The 23,107-nt window shown below is 62.7% G+C and overlaps 1 protein-coding gene across 7 annotated transcripts in view; it reads right to left on the reverse strand.

The window, feature by feature from the left end:
- The window catches only part of RANBP3 (RAN binding protein 3), a 49,100-nt gene extending 28,343 nt beyond the window's left edge, over nucleotides 1-20,757 (reverse strand). For 4 of the 7 annotated variants that reach the window (XM_070058725.2, XM_070058724.2, XM_070058723.2 and 1 more), the window contains exons 1-2: nucleotides 20,452-20,504; nucleotides 3,131-3,186 (exon numbers count right to left, since the gene is read on the reverse strand). In XM_070058725.2, coding sequence (XP_069914826.2) covers nucleotides 3,131-3,186; nucleotides 20,452-20,473 — 78 coding nt within the window. In that variant the 5' untranslated portion in view covers nucleotides 20,474-20,504. Of the gene's footprint in view, nucleotides 1-3,130; nucleotides 3,187-20,451 lie in introns of all 7 variants that reach the window. The other 3 variants (XM_070058722.2, XM_070058720.2, XM_070058719.2) reach the window with 1 other exon arrangement.
- Nucleotides 20,758-23,107: the final 2,350 nt, after the last annotated feature.

The following is a 23,107-nucleotide window of genomic DNA, read 5'->3' on the forward strand; positions in this document are numbered from 1 at the left end:
TTAAAACTATGGACTAGGGGCTGGCACTGTGGCGCAGTGGATTAATGCCCAGGCCTGAGGTGCCAGCATCCCATATGGGCACTGGTTCGAGACCTGGCTGCTCCACTTCCGACCCAGCTCTCTGTTATGGCCTGGGAAAGCAGGGTCCTTGGGCCCCTGCACCTGCATGGGAGACCCAAAAAAGGGCCCTGGCTTCGGATCGGCGCAGCTCTGGCCGTTGCAGCCAATTGGGAAGTGAACCAGCGGATGGAAGACCTCTCTCTCTCTGCCTAACTCTGACTTTCAAATAAATAAATAAATCTTTTTTTTTTTTTAAAGTATGGACTAAATATCGAGAAATTATGGAACGAATGGTCATTTTCTCAGGAGTGGCACGACACTGGGGCCATGGAGGAGAACGGCTCTGTGTGAGTATCTGGTGGGCAGTGGCACAAGGATGCAACTCACAGCCCAGAACCTGGTGCTTCAGTGTTAACGGTGCAGGGGCAACGGAGGAGCAGGCACTCACAGGGCCGTTCTGAGTTGAAAATGTTCAAAATAAAAAGCTGAGGCGGCCGGCGCCGCGGCTCACTAGGCTAATCCTCCGCCTTGTGGCGCAGGCACACCAGGTTCTAGTCCCGGTTGGGGCGCCGGATTCTGTCCTGGTTGCCCCTCTTCCAGGCCAGCTCTCTGCTGTGGCCAGGGAGTGCAGTGGAGGATGGTCCAGGTGCTTGGACCCTGCACCCCATGGGAGACCAGGAGAAGCACCTGGCTCCTGGCTTTGGATCAGCGCGGTGCGCCGGCCACGGCAGCCATTGGAGGGTGAACCAACGGCAAAAGAAGACCTTTCTCTCTCTCTTTCTCTCACTGTCCACTCTGCCTGTCAAAAAAAAAAAAAAAAAAAAGAAAAGAAAAGAAAAAGCTGAGGCAAACAGCTGAGGGGAGGGGCAGGCCCCAGGCACAGTGGTTTTGACACAGCAGGGCACCCACATCCCAGCGGAGTGCTGGGTTCAGCTCCTGACTGCGCCTGACTCCAGCTTGCGGCATTAACTAGCTCTCCAGGGGCAGTGCTGAAGGCTCGAGTCCTGGCTCTTGCCACCCACACAGGAAACCGAGATTGTGTCCCAGGCTCCCGGCTTTAGCCTCGACTCAGCCCGTTGAGGACGTTCAAGGAGTGAACCCGTGGACAAGAGTTCTCTCTCTGCTCGGGGCAGGGGTGGGGACTTCAGAAAGAGAAGGGGTAGACTGGATAGCGCTTTCCCAGCCGGGTGCCTCAGCCCGAGGCGGGGATGGGGTGAGAACGAACGCGGAGCGGGCCGCAAAGGCTGCTCTCTGAACGCCCCGGGAGACCCACCTCCCCATCTCCCCTGAGCAGGGCTCAAGGCCAGACAGCTGCCCTGCTGTTCCCTGCCACCTTCTCTGGCCGGTAACTCATGAGCAGCACAGAAATACAGACTCTGCACCCATCTGGACACTGTCCACCCGACAGCCTTCTGCCCTTCAGCAGAGACATTTCCCATGTGCCCTGTCGCGATCCTGCCTCAGAAGCGCGGCAGAGTGGGGCGCTAACTCCCAGGAGCTGGATGGCAGCTATTTTTAGAAGCCCATTTAGAGCTGGCTTGGAGTCAGTAGTTTGATAAGAACTATACTTGCGCATTTCTTAAATGGCCTTGAAGGCCTTCCCAGCTAGTCTCTGGGTTCAGGTTCAACCCTAGCTCCATCCTGGTTCTGTCGTGAAGGCCATACATGCAAATCACACATTCGTCTGCATAAATACCACGTCAGCGTCAGCGTGCTTCCTCTCGCTGGGGTCCTGGAGTGGTCAGGTTTGAGGAATTGCTCATTCCTGTTATTTGTTTTAAATCAAGCGCTGGCAAACTTCCTGGGCGAAGGGTCAGACACTCTGCAGCTGGAGCAGCCACCAACCACCGTCGAGGCGCCAGCGTGGCTGCGTTCCAATAAAACTTCATTACAGAAACAGGCAGTGGCGGCAGTGGGCCTCCGTGTGTCGACCTCCAGCTTAAACGGAAAGTGGCTCAATGATGATAAGAAAATTCGAAATTCTTTTAGCGAACCCTGATTTTACTGAACACTAGAGAAGTCACCCTAGCATTTTGAACACTGAATAATCCAAATCCTGCGCTTTAATGTCCTGTTTCTGAAGAGGAAACGCATCACCTGTGCCATGCTGACCCAATCTCCGAAGGACAAACAAGAACAGATGTGACCAGGCCGGGCTGGTAGGCACTGCCTCGAGACGAGGAGACCAAGTTACAAGTCCAGCGGACAAGCAGAGCACCCACTTCTCCCCTAGCAAGGCACAGGATCCCAGTGCAGAAGCTGGCCTGCCACGAGCCCCAGGTGACACGAGCCGCTCCTGACCCAGTGCCCATCAACCTGCGCGAGGACGGGGAATCCCCCAGTCAGTGAGATCATCAAGTGCTGTCACTACCAACAAGAGGAAAATCTACCGAACGTCCCAAATTCTGCACAGGCTTGTCATGCAGCATGTTGCACCTGCTGGCAGAAGAAAAAGGCCAGGTGCCTCTCAGGGCGTGTTCACACAGCATCCTCACGCGAGCAGGAACGCATCAACTGATCCACCCCACCCGCTCAGGGGGGCACACAAGCAATGTCCCCCAGGTAAACAGCAGCACCTGCGGCTGCCGCCCCCAGGCTGCTGGCTCCCATCTGAGACCAGGTGTCTGTGGGCACGGTGCAGTCCAGACACACAGCCCAGGACAGGGAGGCAGCCTCACAGGGACAGACGGCAAACACAGTGCCAGCAGCTCGTCATCGCTCCACATGCATCCATGCCACGCTGGCTAGGGCCAGCAGCCCCCTCGAGCCCTCAAAGGCCCTGCTTTCTGCTCACACCCCCGCCCCCATTCTGCCGCGGCTGCCCTAGCGAACAGCGTCTTCCTGCAGGAAACAGATGCTCCGACAGGCCCTGCTCTGAGCCCCTGCCGAGGCAGACCCACCTTCACCTCTCTCCGTGGTAACCGGAAGCCACTGGGCCTTTTCCCTCCAGGCTCAAAGTGGAGACCCTGCTCAGGTCTCCCCAGCTGCAACCTGGCGACAGGCTGCTGCCAGAGAGAACCGATCGGAGAAACGATGTGAGGAGAGCACGTACCACGTACCGGCCCCTTACCTTTTGTCCTTTATCCTTTTGAAACACAAAGACGGGCGGAGCAAGGGCGGGCTTCTCTGCAAAAAGAAAAATTGGTTTTTTTCCCCCCAACACTATATTCACATAGTAAACAAAGGTACATTTGTCTGTATAAGCTGAAAAAATACACAGATATAAATACACAGAACACAAGTGATATCAAACGGCCGGGAGCAGCCCCCAACAGGCCATGTGGATGCGGGGGTCCAAGTGGGGAAGACTCCACACCCAGCAGTGACCCGCCCTCCTTTCTGTGCGCTCACCGTGCAACCAGCAGGAAGCCTGCGGGACTCACGAGGGTGCGCTGGCCAAGGGGAGGGGGCCACCGCCGTCCACTGGGGCCTGGCATTGACACGGCTTGCAGATGCCATGTCGTTACGTCGCACCTCCTAAATTCCAATGCTGGAGACTACTCCAGCTCTCATTTTCTGTTTTTAATCTGCAGGCCAGAGGGCGACCAGTCCGCCCAGGCCCTCTGGAACATTCTCGAGAGGACAACATCACCATCCCATTGCAACTCTGAGTGAGTAGAGAAGTGCCTGTGGAGTGGCTGCAAGTCCTGGACAGCCAGTGCTGAAGGAAGAAACCCTCTGGGGAGTACTGTCCCTAGGGGACAAGGGCAAGGCAGCCTGTAGTTCCCACCAAAGCCATCTGTCTCACCCGCAGGGCCAGCCGGGTCCACAGCCTTTTGCCACTTGGCCCTGGCATGGGTGACAGCAGATGGGGACTGCCCAAACCTCACAAAGGAGGTCCAGTGCCTGCCTCATGGCCTTGGGCCTGGGTGCCCTGGGTGGGCCCAGCAGAGGGCTCTTGGGGGCTCCTTCTCCATTCAAGAAAGGAGGGCTGGCGGGAGGGGCTGCTAGTGTGGGGAGTGCCTGCTGCAAGCAGAACTGGCCCCCCCTCCCCCGCTCTCCGGGAGCCCAGCCATGGGCACTAGAGGCCAACTAAGACCCGGGCACTGGCACGGCATGACTATGAGCGTACTTCATGAGGGGGCTGGCTTAGCTGGCTCCGGCTGGGTGGGCTCAGGAATTGGGGGAGGCCCCCGGGGGAAGGGAGCCACACAGAGGTCTCCAAGAGCAGGAAGGGAGAGCTTCAGGCTCAAAGGCCGGGCCGTGGGGTAACAGAGCTCTCTGTCTGGGGATATCGAAAGAGGTGGGGGCCAGGGGAGGTCCGGCGGGTGGCGTGGGCACGGGCCCATGACAGAGGATATGGGGCTGCGAATAAGTTCAGGGAGAGAAAGGGATGGCACGAAGGTGACTGAAAGGACCCCACTCACTCCCAAGCCCCCAGACCCGCTCCTGGAGAAGCTAGACAGACAGCAGTCTTGATCTTGGGGCAACGCTCCACAGGCAGGCACCCCCACCCCCTGTAGCTCCCGGCACAGACAGTCCATAGCAAGTACCACGTCTCAGGGTCGCAGGCGGGGGCTGAGGGGTCCCCACCCAGGCTGTCACACATCCCAGCAGCCGTTTCCCCCAGACAGTGCACTGTTGCCATCTGCAAACCTAAGTGACGCCAAAGGCTCCCTGGAGGACCTTCGGGTCACACGAACAGCTCAGCCACACTCCTGTCTGCGGTCAGGGACCCCAGACACCTGCTGTGCCCCGGAGGTCTGGGCCGCCCTTCACTTCTGCACTGGACTGCCTGTTCCAAGACACACAGGACGGAGTCAGGGTTTCGGCCAGCTCAGAATCCTCTCCTCCTTAGGGAACAAGCTTCCCACCCCTGCCTTGGTTCAGGTGGAGCCACACGCAGCCCCGGCCCCAGGCCTGCCCGGAGCAGTCCCTGCACGCCACAGCCCTGGGAATGCTGTGGCACCTGACTAAGCCAGGCCTTGTGCCAGTGCCACTGGAGAAGACGTGCTCTCTGAGCTGGGGGAGGTGACCACGGGGGCTGCCAGCAGCTACACATGCACCAGGGGCCTCAGACAGAACAGAGCAGAGCAGACTGAGTCCTGACGGAGGCCCTAAGTCAGGTTCGACCCAATAAAAACGCCTACCCCAGACTTCTCGGGCAAGTTAATAAATCTGACTTCCCCTCATCACTGACAGACAGCCCAGGGGGAGGGGGGCGGGGGGCCAGCGCAGACTTCATTAAACACACGCTGCCCTCGGGCACTCTGTGGAAGAAACTTGGACTTGCCTCAAAGCAAACCCAACACTTGCCTTCCCTCCAGAGCAAGTGCTCACCACCCGATGCACGCCCGCGAGGACACCAACAGCCCACAAGGTCGCACTCTCTGCTCTGGGCTGAGAGCAGTCCTCGGCAGACAGGATTCAACAAACACCTGATGAAGGGGTGGGCAAGGAGGAGCAGAGACAGCGAACGCGAGGCGCAGGCTGGTGGGTGAGGGCGGCGGGGAGGGGCTCCGGGCTGAGGGCTGACCTGCAGGCACCCAGGAGGAGCCCCAGGGAGGGTGCGGACACAGGGTGGAACCTGCCCAGAGCTTTCGGCACCACCCTGAGCCGTGCCTGGGCACAGAGCTCCGCTGGGGCCGGAGGGAGACTGCAGAGGCGACGTCTTGGAGCACAGGAAGTCGGGCGACGGGCAATCAGCTCGGCCCTGGCTGGTGCAGGTTCCTCTTCCCGGCATCTATTCCTGCCACCGGCCACATCTCTGCCTCCCTCTCACTGCCTCACGTCGGGCTCCATGAGCAGACAGAACCACCAGGTGAAACGTGGGCTTAAACCATAACGTCCTCCCACAGAGTGCCCTGCGTGCTGGCTCACTGCGACCCCTGCTGGGCTTTGCCTCTGCCTGGAACACCATCACTTTCTTGTCCTCGGCCACCACGGACAGGAAGTTCCTGGTCTAAATCACAAACCTGCCGCGCCGTGAGCTCTCAAGCCTGCTTTTGGTTTAGACCCTGTCACGTGTCATCTGAGGTCACATGCTAAGGGGCCTGGAGGCCAGACATGGTCTCCACATGGTCTGCGAAACAGCCCTGTCCCCCAGTGCATCACGTGGAGCCGGTCACATAAAATTCATCCAGTTAACGCTGGACCTAAATCCCTCTACCTCTTCACAGCCCGAGAGCTGTCATGTGGCCCCATAAACATTTACTAGGCCCTTACAGTCTCTGCAAGGCAGCAGAGAACAGGAAGCGAAGGGCAGACTTCGGGGGGCAGGATGACACGGGCTGGGGGCGGGTGCGCACGTCGCGGCTGGCAGCCCCCACCCCAGCCTCAGACACACAGGCGCTCAGGAGCAGTTAGGGAGTGATTATGAAATGTGTCTGCACTCCACAAAGCGCGGAACCTGGAGAGGCGCCGTTAGGGTTCTCCAGGGGAACCCAGGCGTGAGGGCCCCTGCCAGGGCATGCTGGGACCCCTGCTGGCAGCAGGCGCGAGGTTCACAAGGAGTCTAGCAACTGTGGACACAGAAAGGGACTTCAGTCACACCCTGCGCACAGCGGAGGCCACAGTCTGTACAGACTGCACGTCAGCAGCGCTGCCCAATGACCGCACCATGAGCTCTGCTCAAGGAGGACCACTCCACACGGCCCCCAGCCCCAGACTGCTGGTGGGGAGGGGAGGGAGTGGCAGCATACGTCCTCGCCTGCGGCCCCAGAGCGGGCACGGCCAGGCTCAGTTTTCCCAACGCCACCGCCACACAGACTTCTAGGGACCTGGGCCAGCATGAAGACCCAAACACGAATCAGCACGCACTCTGCACTCAGGTCCTGCCAACCAAGCGCTTCTGCTTTGCCTCGGTTTTGGTTCTGTGAACTGCTCTGTGCCCGTTAGTCTGTAAAAAGCAGCCTGCCTGCAGATGGCAAGACAGCTCATCAACGCTGGGAAGGGCCCTTCCCAGAGTGACCGCCCAGGGGTCAGCATGACGTGGGCAGTGGGGTGGCACTCGCAGACCTCCGGTCTTCCACATCACTTCAAGTAACGCCCACCTTGGGGTGGCACGGGCTCTACCATCCAGAACATGGGAGGGTTGAGGCCACCCACACACGCCTCAGCGCAACTTCCCAGGGAGCTGCACGCCAGGGCCCAGACAGTGGCTGCCCAATCCCATCCGCCTCGCCTCCCCCCAGCATCCAGCCAAGCCTGGCTGCGATGATGCCCTGTGATGACCACAGGAGAGTCCCTGGCCTCCCCAGAAAACAGCCACCGAAGCCCTTCCAGGAGGTGAGCGGAGTGAGCCCTGACGGCACGCGGCCCACAGCACTGCTCTGCCTCCTGTCCTCGGCCACTCTCCACCCAACTGTGAGGCTCAGATGCAAAGCTGGCCAGCCCGGCTGCAGTCTCAGCACAGGGCCTGTGTCCTGGCTGTCGTCTCTATAGTCCTGGCCACGAGCCAGACAGGTTAGGGAAAGCTTCGCGATCTCTACACTTGCTCTCAACCTCTGCCAGGTGGCAGGGTCCCTTCTGCACCCCTCACCTTCCTCATGGGGCAGAGACTAGCAGGGTGCTCCGTCCCACTCACTGGAGCCTGGGACCCACTCCCCAAACCTCAAGCAGGACCCAAGATCCCGCCTAGCACTCACTTGGCAGCCCTCCGCAGCTCTGCGCCTGACGCCCGCTGTGTGCCGACGCCATGCTGGCCTCTGGGGAATGCCTCACCTCCTGCCTGCTGGAGCCGACATCAGACTTTGAACACGGTAACCAGGGAGGCAGAGGCGGCCTGGGACTGCAGAGCTGGGGCACCTCATCGAGAGGGGCTTCCGGGAGGAAGTCCCGTCTGAGCAGGAGGACGAGCAGCGTGTGGCCAGGTGACAGGACACAGGGAGAACCAGGAGGTCAAGGTGGCACCTGCTGTATGCCTGGGCGTTTGCTGGCACCTGGAGCACACCATGAACTCCAGGCCCCGGGGGACAGCCCCGCGCAGCCCAGGGTGACGGGAGGTGAGCAGAGTGGACCTCCAACCTCCCACCATGTCGCAGTTTTGCAGGGGCCAAGGTAGGGAGAGGGCCAGAGCTGCTTCCTCATGTGAGGGCCTTCAGGAAGTTCATGGGAAATGCACACGTATTACAAAAATATCATGCATAGACTTTAGAATTTTCAGCACCAAAATAATAAACTCCTTTATTCCACGAACCTAAAAGGCTGACTGACTGACTGACCTGAAAGGCAGGTGACAGAAGGGAGATGAGACGGGGACAGATCTGTCTGCTCACGCCCTCTCCAAATGGCCTTCAGGGGGTCCAGGCTGAAGCCAGGACTCAGGAAGTCCACCTGGGTCTCCCAGACCAGTAGCAGGGACCCAAGGACTTGGGTCATCACCTGCTGTCTCCCAGGCACATTAACAGGGAGCTGGATCAAAGCGGGACTCAACCTGGCACTCGGATAGGTGATGCTGGCATGGCAGGTGCATCACAACGCCGGCCCCATTCCCTGAGGTTTCCTGAAGTCCGCCTGCAGCGTGAGTGAGAAGGCCCAGAGCAGACAGTTTCCAACAACCACAACCGATTCAACTAAAACAACGGGCTTCCTGGTGCCGCCCCGACGAGAGGCCCCCAGGGGTCAGGACTCAAAGGCCTTGGCTGTGTCCACTCAGCCAAGCGCGGATGGCGGCAAACCCTTAGAACAAAATGCCTTCTCTATCTATCTGCACCAGACGCTGGGGGGGGGGGGGGGGACCGTGCAGCCTGAGGAAGAGGAAGAGCCCCTTGGGTAGGGTGTGCGGCAACAGCCACCCAACAGGAGGAAGGCTGGGGTCCCTGCTGCCCACGGCGAGCAAGGAGGGGACAGTAAGGAGCACCTCCCCGCCCAGGGTTCACAGGCTAACAGGAGACTGCAGGTTCCTCCGGGCCTAAGGCAGCCTTGCGCAGCAAAGACATCCCGCACAGGGCCTCCCTCACCGAGCACGTCCTCCGGTGCCAGGGTTCTACTGCACCATTCCACTGGCTCTCCGCGGCCGCTTTAGGAGGTACGTGGACCGATGCCCTTTTATACAGGGAAGGAGGCGGGGGCTCAGAGGTTAAGGGACGTGTCCGAGGTGGGGCCGGGTCTGCAGCCCACGCTCCTGAGTGCCCTGCCACAGGTGGGAAGGGCCCCAGCCCCCGCATGCTCCTGCCCACCTTTCCTGCTCAGGTGGGCCTAGGACTGAAACAGGCACTCCTTTCTTCTGAGAAATGACATCAGAAATAAAGCAGCTGTCAGCTGACGCGCTCAAAACAAGACCAAGGAGCTGACGAGGAGTTCCGGGTTGGCCCGAGGCTTCCTGCTCACCTTGAGAACACTGTGCGATTATGCCAACGGCACGTCCCTGCGGAGACCAAAATCCTTTCAGGTCGTCAAGAAAAGCACCAGAGACGTTCCAAGGAACACACTGAACGGCGAAACAAGTTGCACTCTGTCTTGTCTGTCAGATGTGTAACCAAGGAATGCTTTGCCTAACATTCAGAATCTGTGCTGACAACACGCGCGCTCCCCACCCTCCCCCCAACTGCCTCCTTCACCCACGGGGTCCCACGGGCCCCACAACCAGCTCCGGCCCCGCCTCCCCGGGGCCGCCTCCAGGCTTCCTTAAGACGGTCCTCCCGCAAAACTCAACAGCAAAGGCCGCACGGCCCCAGGAAGCCTCTGCCTTGTTTATTCCCTTCCTAACTGGCGACTCCCACACCTGCCAGGAAACGGCCCCATCTGGAAAGCCGCTTAGAATTCTGGACCGAATGTCAGCAAGGTACTTATGTAAAATTAGCTTTGATCCTGGCTGATGTGTCTTAATCTTCTTATCTGGGAAAAAACATGGAGAGCATCTTGCCAACACAAACGAGGCTACGAACACCGGCACGTACCACGAGCACGACACTTCTCTTGCCCCCCAAGCCACTCCGTTTCTCAGGAGGGATCAACAGTGATCCATGGCAACGCGCCGGCAGATTCGTCACCGACGCGTCCCCTCCACTCACCAACTAGTTCTCTGGGGAGACAGGAACCTCAGCCACGCCACTGCAGGGACACCTCTGAGTCCTGGTGTCTGGCCCCTGCGCTCGCCAGCCCAGCTTTTGGAGGGGAGTGGGGTTCCCAGAAATGGACCCAGGCACTTGGGTCCTCCTCTGCTGCTTTCCCAGGCACATGACCAGGGAGCTGGCTCAGAAGTGGAGCAGCTGGGACTCGAACCGGCACCCACACGGGATGCCAGAGCCACAGACGGCAGCTTTGCCCACTGCGCCAGAGCACCGCCCTGGTAACTCAGTTCTCATTCCAGCCCTCTCCTCCAACAATTCTCAACTGGCCTCAAGGAGGTTACAATGGGCAGGGCTTTGGGGCCCGCGGGGTGGCACCTTACAGTTCGGCGTCTTTCCTTCAGGACTGTCCTCCTCCTCACCTTCTGTTACCTTCGCCTACTGAGACCCAACGGGCCCATCTGACCGTCGGCCTCCTGTGCTCCCAACACCAACGGAAGGAGCGACAAATGACTCCTGCCTGCTAAGTGGCCTCTGCCAGCACCCAGGGCACGGACACGCCCAGCCTCATCCAAGGGGGCCACGTCGTCACAGAGGGGACTATTATTTATTCTCTCTGCTTTGAAAACCATGAAACAAGGCTGAAAGGCCTGAAGAGGCGGGGCCTTGCCCACAGTCACCAAGCTGGGAAGTGGCAGAGGCAGGCCAGACCCTGATCTGCCTTCCAAGCTGGATGCCTTCCGTCCACACGACCCCCAGGAGGGCGAAGCCTCTTTATTTCCTCTGTCTCTCTATTTCCGGGGTATCAGTCCTGCAGGCAAACCCTCCACCCAAACTGTAAGGCCCTGGGGGCAGAAGCTGTCCTCTGGGCACTGCGGTGCCTTGAACTTCAAGTGCATTAAAATAAAGCGTCCAAAGCTGGCAATTGTCTCAAACTACAGGGTGGGATCGATGACCCAGCTTTGCTGGGACTTTCTGTCCTGCCGCTAGGTGGCGAGACACCAACACAGCTGAGGTGAAGCGAAACTGGCTGAGCACTGGGGGACAAGCTCCAGTAAAAGCAATGGAAATCCCCTCTCTCCAGGAAACCTAGGGAATACGGGGCCCCTGCCAAGGCGGCAGACAGGCTAACACGGGGGAGCTGGGCTCTGGGTCACGTGGGCTCCAACCAGCCCCAACTGCTCTAGGCTGGGACCCTGGGCACGCTAACCGACCTTCCTGGACATGTCCTGGTCTGTCTGCCAGCGACGTCCACACAGTGTGGGACGTGGCCGGTGCCCAGCTCGAATTCCACGCCGCTTATACTCAGAGGACTGCGGGGAGCACACTGATGGCACCTGAAAGCACAGATTAGATTCAAGGACGAGGGACTGCCAGTGCCCTCCACGGCCTGCGTGGCCCAGGAGCTGCCTGGGAAGCAGGTGGGAAGGCAGGCCGACAGCAACGCCTTCTCCCGTCGGCGAGACTGGCCCAGCCCTGACGTCAGCTTCATTCCCGGAGATGAGAGTAAAAAGGCAGGTGAGGCCACAGCTCTCTCCAGAGGAGAAAACAAATCAGCAACCAGCGCGTGCCGAGAGAACCGGAAAATTCTGGAGCTACAGAAAAACACGGAGGGACGAGAAGGCCTGAGATGTCATCTGGAATTTAACACAAGGGACAAGAAGGGACAGGCCAGGGGAAGGCAGAGGAAACCCAAGTGAACAGGGCCTGAGCACACAAGGAGTCAGTGTGCAGCCCGCGTGGCTGCATGCTTCCAGGGGAGGCTGTGGGGAGGGTGGGTGGGCAAGGATTCACCCAGGTTACACGAGGGAGCCCGCGGGGAAGGCCAAGGCGGGGAGTGACGGGATCTGGTCCCCATCTCAGCTGTCACAGCATCTTCCTAGGCCACCTGGGACACCGGCATCCAGCCCGGGCTCTGCTTCTGAATCCAGCTTCCTGCTAACGTGTGTGCGGGGGCAGCAGGGGATGCTTCCCCCAGCTGGGTCGCCGCCCCCCGGGGAGATCTGTACTGAGCTCTGGGCTCCTTTCCTCCTCTCTGGCCCGGCCCAGCCCAGCCCTGGCCGTTTTGGGCCAGGGATGCTCAGCCTGCAGAGTTGAGGAAGACCACCTGGGAGCGGCGAGGACAGCAGGGCTCAGGAGGCGGGAGCAGATTTAAGGGACTCGGCAAGGAAACTCCAGGAGTCATTCCGGCAAGGACAGAGGTGACCATGTGGCTCCTTGGAGATGGAGCAGTGGACAGGGTCCAGGTCCCCCAGAGACAGACAGAACCTGTCAGTGGCCTGGTCGTGGGAAGCCTGAGATGACCACACGTGGCTCTGAGGGTCCATCCTGCTCGGTGCTGTTAGCTACACCAGTCTCACTGCTCCAACAGGAAGAAGCCACGGGCAGGGCTCACCCACTCAACAGTGCTCACGGCCGGTGACTCGAGCCGGGCCCAGCCCGGGGCTCCAGGTCCCCACCCATCCTCCGCTGAGCTACGGGCAGCTTGCTCTCTCACTCTCACCCCTCAGGAAGGCCAGATGCTCAGGGCCAACTTCCCACTCAAGCTCCGCCCTCTGCCCTGACAGATGAAATGCGGGACTAATTCTGAGTGGACAGTGTTCTTAAGTGCAGTGCGGCAAACCTGGGGGGTTTGATTTAGCCAGGACATTTAAAGTGCACCCTAGGGACAGGGGCTGTGGCACAGCGAATCACAATGCCACTTGTGACACTGCCACCTTCCCGTATCGCAGTGCCAGTCTGAGTCCGGGATGCACCACTCCCAACACAGCTCCCTGCAAATATGCCTGGGAAGGCAGTGGACGACGGGCCAAGTGCTGGGGCCCCTGCCACCTACGTGGGAGACCCGGGGGGAGTACCTGGTTCCCGGCTTCAGTCTGGCCCAGATCTGGCTGTTGCAGCCACTTGGAGAGTGAATGAGAAGACGGAAGATCTCTTTGTCTCTGTCACAATGCCTTACAGATAGATAAATAAATCTTTTTTCTTTTCAAAGATTTATTTATTTATTTGAAAGGCAGAGTCACAGAGAGGCACAGAGAGAGAGAGAGAGGTCTTCCATCTGTGGGTTCACTCCCCAAATGGCCACAATGAACAGAACTGGGCTGATCCAAATCCAGGAGCTTCTTCTGGGTCTCCCACGCAGGTGCAGGGGCCCAAGGACTTGGGCCATCTCCCACTGCTCTCCCAGGCCACAGCAGAGAGCTGGATCAAAAGCGGAGCAGCTGGGACTCAAACCAGCGCCCATGTGGTACATGGCACTATGGCTAGCGGCTTTACCTACTATGCCACAGCACAGGCCTCATAAATAAATCCTTTAAAAAAACTTATTCTAAAAGGCAAGAAATGCCATCTACACATGTGCATGGAGTAACTGAAATAATTTCCTATTTTTCTTCGAGCACCATAGTGAGGTGAAGGCAACACTCTACACAGGTCAGTTCTCAGGAGAACAAGTGCCCATGAATTTGACGCTACTGACCACTGGAAAGGATGGGCACAGGCTCCGAGCCTCACTGGCCGGGCATACCACACGGTCCCAGCCAGCCCCGCTGCTGACAGGGCCTTGGTCTTCAGTTCCCCTGACACGGCCTGGCCTGGACTCAGAGCATGTCTGGGGGCCCTCACGGGTTCAGGCATTCTCACCCAGGACCCGCCCTGGGGCTGACGGTTGAGAAAAACACTGTTCCTCTGGGCAGGACGTGCATGATGTGTGCTTGTCTGCCAAAAGGCCACAGTGCAAAACGCAGGAGGAGCCCCAAGCAAACTGATTTATTCCTGGATAATTTTTTTCAATCCTAGAGCCCACAGTCCCCACCCAAGAGTTACTGCGCCCCCTATGGGCATGAAGAGACATTTTCGTCTGTCTCAATTGGCAGATCAGTATCCCATAATACACACGACAGTCCTCCAGCACAAGCACGATCTAAGCCCAATGACACCTGCAATGAGGCACAAGAACCCTGCATGTGTCATCTGGGGAAACAAAAACCAAACATCCGAGCCAGAGCCTTAAACCACATCTCACACAAAACGACCCCGACCGCGGGCAGGCGCTGTGGCACGGGGTTACGCCGCTGCCTACACAGGAGCGCCGGCTCACGACTTCCCACCAGCTCCTGCTGGTGCAACCTGGGGAGCAGAGGATGATGGCTCAAGGACGTGGGGCCTTGCTACCAGAGTGGGGACCCGGCACGGTGCTGGCTCCCTGGCTCTGGCACTTGAGGAGTGAACCAGAGGATGGAAGCTGTCTGGCTCTGCCTTCTAGGCAGGTGAACGTGGACTGGGGGAGGGGACGCTCTGCCTCTGGGACTGGCCTCCTCTCTCCCTCTCCGCTCCAGCACCCAGGACCTCACTAGGACACACGATTAGGGAGCATGACAGTTCCGGCGGGGTGCCAGCAGTCCCTGGAGGACTCTGGGACCCGCCTGTCACGGCTGGCCGCTGCTGGCGCCCTGTGAGTGGCGGCCACAGCCGCTCCTGCTGCGAAACGCCCTGCAGTGCCGCAGCGTGGAGAACGCTCGCTGGAGCTGTTCCTCCAGCCAGCAGACTCCCCGCCGAGGGGCTGGCACGAGCCCCCTGTGATCCTCCATCTACTCAAGGTCCTTCCCATCCCACACCTGCAGGAACCAGAAGTCGGGCAACTTGCTCAGGGTTCCAGGGCAAAGAGGCGGCAGAGGCGACACCGACCGAGGGCAGTCAATCCAGAGGTCGCAACTGCACCCAAGGTGTCCCCTGGAGCCTGCCGATCGGCCCTGGCTTCAACTCTCCGGCGGCTGGAGAGAGCGGCAGGGAGCTCCCCGCAGGCCCCAGCCAGGCCCCGGGCGCCGAGACGCCACTGGCGTGGGCCACGGTGGTTCTCATGCTCTGGTCTCAGGGCCGCTTCCCGGGCTTGTGAATGACTGAGGATCCCCAAGAGCCTCTGAAAAAGCGGGTTATGGTGAACACTGACATTTACCACGGCAGACACTAACGCCGAGAAAACACCAAAATACTTGCTATTTATTTAGAATCATGAACTCTGGGAAGTTTACCTGACACTGTACTCTAGCAGAAAGTAACTATGGGTAAAGCCGACGTCTGCAGTGCCCGCATCCCAGATGGGTGCCAGTTCGAGACCCGGCTGCTTCACTTCCGATCCAGCTCTCTGCTGTGGCCTGGGAAAGCAGTGAGGATGGCCCAAGTCCTTGGGCCCCTGCACCCACGTGGGAGACCCAGAGGACGCTCCTGGCTCCTGGCTTCAGATCTGCGCAGCTCCACCCGCTGCAGCCATATGGGGAGTGAGCCCGCAGATGCAAGACCTGTCACTCTCTCTGCCTCTCTGTAACTCCACCTTTCAAATAAATAAATAAACCTTAAAAAAAAAAAAAGAAGGTAACTCGTTTGAAAACAAATCCGTGAGAAGAACGGCATTCCTTCCCATTTTGACAGGAGACAGCTGAATTCTCCCGCGGCTCCGCAGCTCTCCGAAAACCCCACCACGGGGCAAGGGAAAGAGCAGGAGAGGCGACACTGTCTCTGAGCTCCCGTGAGAGCTGCGCCCACCTGCCGTCCCCACACAGGTGCCGGGGCTGCCCGGGCCTCGGGCATCTCTGAGAAAGGCTGAGGTGAGCACTACGGGGTGCCGGCACGCAGCTCTGCTCTGCGGCCACTCTGAGGGCAGGCAGGGGATGCCAAGGCTGCGAGGCTGCATGACAGGGCTGAACCCCAGATGCTGACCAAGGTCAGGTGGCACCACGACCCGAGGAGTGGGCTGGGGCCAGGCAACACGGCCGGCGGGGGGAGGGGGGTGCGCTGAGGGTGCCAGCAAATCGCTCCTGTGCAGGAACCCAGGCCGGAGTGGTTTGCAAGAGCAATCGAAACCTGGACCGCCCCCCAGCCCTGAAATTAAAGTGCAGGCTGCTAAATAAAAACAAACCAACAAAACCCTAAATGGGCCCAATCCAACGCCTGCGGCTCCTGCAGCTGGCCTGTGGGGCTTGTCAAAGCTACAGAGCCAAGGGCTCCCGCACCGTCTCGTCTCGGCAGCGCGGCCCAGGAAGGTTTCATTCTCCTCCACGACTCCCTTCAAACAAGGGTGACGCACACCCAGGGCTGAGAGGCACTGCTCCAACTGCCACGCCCACCAAAGGAAGCAGCCGGAACAGGTGGGCCTGGGGCTCTGCATGGAGGCACTCGGCCACCCAGTGCACCCAGTGCAGCGTCTGCTAAGGCCACACCCAGCCCAGAGCCGCCGCCGCTCTCACCGCGGGCCCCTGGGCGCAGGGCGGCGCAGGCCCGTCCACCCGGTGAGCGCAGCACAGGAAAGCTGCCCTGGCCGCACAGCCGGCCGCGGCGTGGCCACGTCACCTGGCGCTCTCAGGTCCCCAGGCGCACCCCAGCTCTCGCCCAGCTCCCTCTCGAGGCTGGGATTCAAGCACCTCAGGTGGGCTCTGACCCCAGCTTCCTGCTGCCCCGCACCCAGGGAGGCCGCAGGGGACAGAGCGAGTACTAGAGTCCCTGCCACTCACACGGGAGACGCAGACGGGCCCCGCCCGACTCCTGTGGACATGTGCGGAGTGAACCAATGGCCAGGACATCCCTCTCCGTCTCTCTCTCAACCTGTACCTAAAGTGCTCCCCTACCCACCCCCAGCACTGTCTCAAGTCCAAGTGCCACCTCAAGCCCATGCAGCACACCTTACCCAACTCCCGCAAAGAAACGAGAACTCTTTAAAAAGGAACTCCAGACTCGGGCTTGCTCAGGCTGAATTAGCGGGGCAGCTGTGCTCTCCAGCGGCCCACGCCCGGGGCGGCCCCCACCCGGCATCAGCGGCTCCCCAGCACCTCTGATGCCGGCCGCCTTGAGCACAGCGCGGCTCGGGCCGCCCGCACTACTTCCTGTCTGTGCTGCGGCTCTGCGCAGCGACACAGGCGCCGTGTGCGGGCTGCGCCGCGGAATCCGCCTGCGCGGCTCCGAGCACCCACGGGACAGGCCCACTCCACGGCTCGGGGACGTCAGAACTCTGTCCGAAACGGCCGGAGTCCACGGCAGCGCCAAAACACAAACCAAGCTCCCCCCAGGACAAACCCACGCCCCACACCACGCACCAGGGAGCCCCACACGGGGACCCTGTGCCCCGCCGCAGCAGGAGGCCGTGTCCCTTGCTGTCTCAAGGCGGGAACCCACTCCCCAGTGTTCAAGCGCCCTTGCTCACCCTGTCCCCACTCTCCGACCTGCCTGTAAGTGCTCCTGCTTGTCCGAGAGCGCAGCTCCAGACACACCTGCGGCATCTCAGCGCAGCGCCACAGGCAGACTCCCGACTCCCGCAGGCCCGGCTCGGGGCTGCCCAGGAAGGCCGTGGGCGCCGCCCCTTTCGACACCGGCACAGCAAGCAGGGCCACCCCCGCTGCCCGCAGAAGCCCCGTGCGCGCTCCAACTGCGCAGACAGCCAGGCCCACCCACACCTCGGGACCTGCAGCCGCTGGGGGCGCTGCCAGGCAGGGGGCGGGCCGAGGATGGGCGGACTCCGTGGCCCAGGGCGCGGGGAGGCGATCCCACGTCCCACAGTGCGTGAAGCAAGCGTCCCGGCGGGCCGGGAAGGCCACGGACAGACGGACAGACGGACAGATGGGCGGCTGCCAGAGGACGGGCAGGCCCGGGGCCGTGGACTCTCATCTTCCCCTCTGCCACGCAGCCCAGCCATGTACCACTGAATGTACCGGAATCCAGTCTGTGCCAAGGCGCTCCCCACGCGGGCTCCCCGCTCCCTGCGCCAGGCGCCGTCTGGCCCAGGGGTCCGTCAGTGACCGCGACAGGGCCAAAGCGACAGCATGCAACGTGCTAGACGGGGCAGGCGCTGGGAGACCGAGCAGGGCAAAGGGGCCGCCTCGAGAAAACCCTGCAGCCGGGGCTGCGTGGGGGCCTCCCTGGGGGCCGCCGTCTCAGTGCAGGAACCAGGAGGAGGCTAAGTAACAGGCGAGGACGGACGTTCACGGAGCGGCGGCCAGGGCGGCGAAGAGATGGTAGGGGGGCAGCAGGGGTCGATGGGTGAGCGAGGAGGCAGCAGGGGTCGATGGGTGAGCGAGGAGGCAGCGGGGGTCGATGGGTGAGCGAGGGGGGCGGGGGGCAGCGGGGGTCGATGGGTGAGCGAGGGGGGCAGGGGTGCAGCGGGGTTCCGATGGGTGAGCGAGGGGGGCGGTGGGGGTCGATGGGTGATCGAGGGGGCTGGGGGGCAGCGGGGGTCGATGGGTGAGCGAGGGGGCCGGGGGACAGCGGGGGTCGATGGGTGAGCGAGGGGGGCGGTGGGGGTCAATGGGTGATCGAGGGGGGCGGGGGGCAGCGGGGGTCGATGGGTGATCGAGGGGGTCGGGGGGCAGCGGGGGTCGATGGGTGAGCAAGGGGGGCAGGGGTGCAGCGGGGGTCGATGGGTGAGTGAGGGGGACAGGGAGGCAGCGGGGGTCGATGGGTGAGCGAGGGGGCAGCGGGGGTCCGATGGGTGAGCGAGGGGGTGGGGGGCAGCGGGGCCCGATGGGTGAGCGAGGGGGGCGGGGGGGTCCGATGGGTGATCGAGGGGGCGGGGGGGTCGATGGGTGATCGAGGGGGCGGGGGGGGTCGATGGGTGAGCGAGGGGGCGGGGGGGTCGATGGGTGAGCGAGGGGGCGGGGGGGGTCGATGGGTGAGCGAGGGGGCGGGGGGGTCGATGGGTGAGCAAGGGGGCGGGGGGACAGCGGGGGTCCGATGGGTGAGCAAGGGGGGCGGTGGGGGTCGATGGGTGATCGAGGGGGCTGGGGGGCAGCGGGGGTCGATGGGTGAGCGAGGGGGGCGGTGGGGGTCGATGGGTGATCGAGGGGGGTGGGGGGCAGCGGGGGTCGATGGGTGATCGAGGGGGGCAGGGGTGCAGCGAGGGTCGATGGGTGAGTGAGGGGGACAGGGAGGCAGCGGGGGTCGATGGGTGAGCGAGGAGGACGGGGGGCAGCGGGGGTCCGATGGGTGAGCGAGGGGGGCGGGGGGCAGCGGGGGTCCGATGGGTGAGCGAGGGGGGCGGGGGGCAGCGGGGGTCCGATGGGTGAGCGAGGGGGCGGGGGGGTCGATGGGTGAGCAAGGGGGCGGGGGGACAGCGGGGGTCCGATGGGTGAGCGAGGGGGCAGCGGGGGTCCGATGGGTGAGCGAGGGGGGCGGGGGGCAGCGGGGGTCCGATGGGTGAGCGAGGGGGCGGGGGGGTCGATGGGTGAGCAAGGGGGCGGAGGGCAGCGGGGGGTTCCGATGGGTGAGCGAGGGGGCAGCGGGGGTCGATGGGTGAGCGAGGGGGCCGGGGTGCAGCGGGGGTCGATGGGTGAGCGAGGGGGTGGGGGGCAGCGGGGGTTCCGATGGGTGAGCGAGGGGGCAGCGGGGGTCCGATGGGTGAGCGAGGGGGCAGCGGGCCCGGGCGGCGGCGGTGGCGACAAGCGGTCAGCCCGGCACAGCTCCCAGGTACAACGGACGGGACGTGCAGTGGAGTGAGAGGGGGGCAGAGAGGGACGGAGGGGAACGGAGCGGGGGTCAGGGCGCCTCCCAGGTCTGGGGCGGGGGTGGAGGATCAGGTCTCATTCGGCCGCCCCGCCAGTCACCAAGCAGCGCGCTGAGGGACGCGTGGGTCTCGCGGCGTGAGCGCGGGGCGTGGAAAGTGCCCCCGGCCCCTCCCCGGCCCCGCAGGACGCGGAACTTGCAAGCCGGCCGGGCGGGCGGCTCTGCCTGCACCAGGCTCGCGCCGCGGCCCGGGGTGGGGGCGGGGAGGGGTCCGCGAGCGCGCCCCGGTCGGGGACGCCCCGGCGGCTGTCAGCGCTCCAGGCGCAGGGACGCGCACGGGCCCTCCCGGGGGGTGCAGCCAGAAAGCAAATGCAACCCAAACCAGGACGGCACGGCGGCCCAGGCCCTGCGCTCGGGACCCCCGGGAGGGAGACGGGGAGGATCCGGGGGCGACTGGCGGGAAGCGGGGAGCCGGGCCCGGGCGGGGGCGGGGGGAGCAGCAGCCGCGGCTTCGTCCGCGGCCCCGGCAGGACGAGGACCCCGCGGGACGCCCCCCCGCACCCGGGGGGAAGGGGGACGCCCGGCCGCCGCCGCGGGCGAGCGTGGCGCGCTCGGGCCCACGACCAGGCCCCGAGGTCTATTTACATCCGAGGCCGCGCCCCCAGCCCCGGGCCGGCCCGGCGAGGCGGAGGGGCCTCGGAGCGGCGGCCCCGGCGGCCCCCCGACCCTCCCGGCCGGACGGTGCCAGGGGACGGGGCTGCCGGGAGCGACGGGCCGAGCCAGGGAGCCCGGCCTGAGGGGACGCAATGGGGGGCGGCAGCGGGGCCCGCTGGGTCGCTACGGCGGGGCACACGGGACCCCCGCACTCCGGGGCGCTCACCCCTCGGGCCTGTGGGCCCCGGGCCTCCCGCCGCCCGTTCCCCGGCAGCCAGCTGGCCCCCGACGGCGCCTCCCCTACCTTCGTTCGCCAGGTCCGCCATTTTACTTCCTTAAGCCCTCCCACAAGGCCCCGCGCCGGCCCGGGCTCGCCAGCTTTCTGCCAGAAACTCCTGCGCGTGCGCACTCGGCGAGCCGACTCGGTGCGCGGCGGCCAGCTCGCGCCTGCGCGTTGAGCCCCGCGCCGAGTCGCGCTCCACCTGATCGCGTTCCCGGCCGGGCCGCGCTCCGAGCACGCGCCTGCGCACCAACCGTCCTCCGCCCCACCTCCCTTTCCCGCCGACGGAGGGGGCGTGGCCAGAGCAGGACACATGCGCGGGGGCTGCGGGCGCGTTGTAGGCGCCGGGGTTTGCTGTGTGGGTTCGGGGCGACTGCGGGGCCGCGAGCCGGAGCTGATGGCTTTGCTTTCCCGCGTGTTTTCCGGGAATTTCCCCAGCGGTGGAAGCGGGGGCCGCTCACCGCCCTGCCGCCGAGGCGCACTCAACGCTGCGCGGGTCCCCTGGCCGGCCACGCGCGCGGGCGGGGGGCCTGGTAGCCCCGAGCCTTGGGCGAACGGGTTCCCCAGGCCCCCCGAGGCGGTTGGGGCGGGAGAAGGCGGCGCCCGGACGCCGAAAGGCCGGGGAGGGGGCGCGGGAGCCGCGAGTGGGCCTCGGCGTTCCCATCTGTGAAATGGGGTGGCCACTCCTGCAAGGCTCACGGGGTGAGTCCTGGACACGCGCGACGCCTCCCCAGCCTGGTCCTCCGCTGGCTTCTTCCTCCCCTTCTGCAAAGCCCGCAGCGGGCCTCATCCCCGAAATTCGGCCCAGGGCCTCCCGGTTCCCATCGCCCCAAGCCGGACCCCCAGCCGTCAGCTGCGCGCGGTAGCAGGAGGCTGGTTTGGGACCAGGGCTGAGGTTGCCCCCAAACCCTGCCCCTTTCCTCCCAATGGACGGCCAGGCTGTGTTCTGCGTGGGGCAGCAGGCAGAGGAATCTTTTAAAATAGAAATACCAAGGGCATGCGCTTCTAAGCAGCTGAACTCAAAATGAACCCTGCACCTGCAGCGACCCAGCCGCCAGCCCCAGCCCCGACTCGTTCCAGCCCGCGGGCCTTTGCACTGGCTGATTTCCTCTGCTCGGGACTTTATGCTCCAGGTCTTAATCTGGGGTCGAATCTCAAAGCTCTGCCCCTTTCTTTTCAAAGATTTATTTATTTGAGAGTTAGGGAGAGAGAATACCGTCTGCTGGGTCACTCCCCATATGAGTGCACTGGCCAGGGCTGAGCCAGGTCCAAGCCAGGAGCCGGGAGCTTCCTCCGGGTCTCCCATGTGGGTGCAGGGGCCCAAGCACCAGGCCCGTTCTCCGCTGCTTTCCCAGGCGCGTTAAAAGTCAGAGTTACACACACACACACACAGAGGTCTTCCATCCACTGGTTCACTGCCTAATTGGCTGCAGCAGCTGGAGCTGAGCCTATTCAAAGTCAGGAGCTTCTTCCTGGTCTCCCAGGGGTGCAGGGTCCAAGGACTTGGGCCATCTTCCACTGCTCTCCCAAGCCACAGCAGAGAGCTGGGTTGGAAGAGGAGCAGCTGGGATTCGAACCAGCGCCCGTATGGGAAGCCGGCACTGCAGGCGGTGGCTTTACCTGCTGTACCCCATCGGCTGCATCTGGTCCCCCACCCTGCACAGCCTCGGCTCCCCCCCCCCCGCCCGGGCACCCAGCTTCTCGGCTTCATCCTACTCAGTTCCCCCAGGGATGGGGGCCCATTTTTCTTTTGGTTTACGCCTGAGTCGAGTGGATGCTTTGTCTCATTCTGAGAAAACAAGCACTGAGCCAGGAGTAGGAGATCCTGGTGGAACACAAACCGGAAGACAAAGCCGCGTTTAAACAGCCTGGCAGAGAGCAGTGCCTGCCCGGGGCCCAGCCCGGGGCCGGGAGGTAATGGGGATTAGTGAGGCATTAAGGGGGCAATAAAGGCGCATTATCACTCAATGGAAACTTTCCCCTTGACAGGTTGAGAGGTGGTGACGGCGGGTGGAAGCGGAGCCATCGCGCAGGCCGCGTGACTGTCACTCTATGTCCCCTGGAGTCACAGCGCACGCCGCCGCCCGCCCACGGCTTGGGAAACTCCCAGAAATGTGTCATCACTTCCTAAATATAATCCACTTGTGGCTGGCTTTGTTTTTTTAAAAAGGTTTATTTTAGTTATTTGAGAGGCACAGCGACAGGGAGACGGAGAGGCACAGAGGTCTTCCGTCCGCCGGTACACTCCCCGGGTGGCTGCCAAGGCCGGGGCGGATTCGGGCTGAAGCCAGGAGCCAGGAGCATCCCATCTGGGTCTCCAGGGACCCAAGCACTCGGGCCATCTCCACTGCTGTCCCGGGCGCATTAGCAGGGAGCTGGATCGGAAGTGGAGCAGCCAGGACTCAGACCTGTGCTGTCACGTGGGATGATGGCATCCCAGGCAGCGGCTTAACCCACCGCGCCAGGATGCCGGCCCTACTCTTGGGGCTTCTCCGGGGACACGGGAAGACAGGCAAGCCCTCCGCCCGGTGGCCAACAGTGCCGGGGCCGCCAGCCTCGGCCTCCGTGTGGACTCTTCTGCAGAGACCCACGAGTCCACGCTCGTTCATGCTTGCCGGGTGCCTGCGGTGGTGGGGTTTTGCCTCACCGTCAGGCAGCCTGCGCCCCGACTGGACTCCTG

The sequence above is a fragment of the Oryctolagus cuniculus genome, chromosome 16 (assembly GCF_051225735.1).
Source record: "Oryctolagus cuniculus isolate XC-2025 breed Fujian yellow rabbit chromosome 16, ASM5122573v1, whole genome shotgun sequence".
Lineage (NCBI taxonomy): Eukaryota > Metazoa > Chordata > Mammalia > Lagomorpha > Leporidae > Oryctolagus > Oryctolagus cuniculus.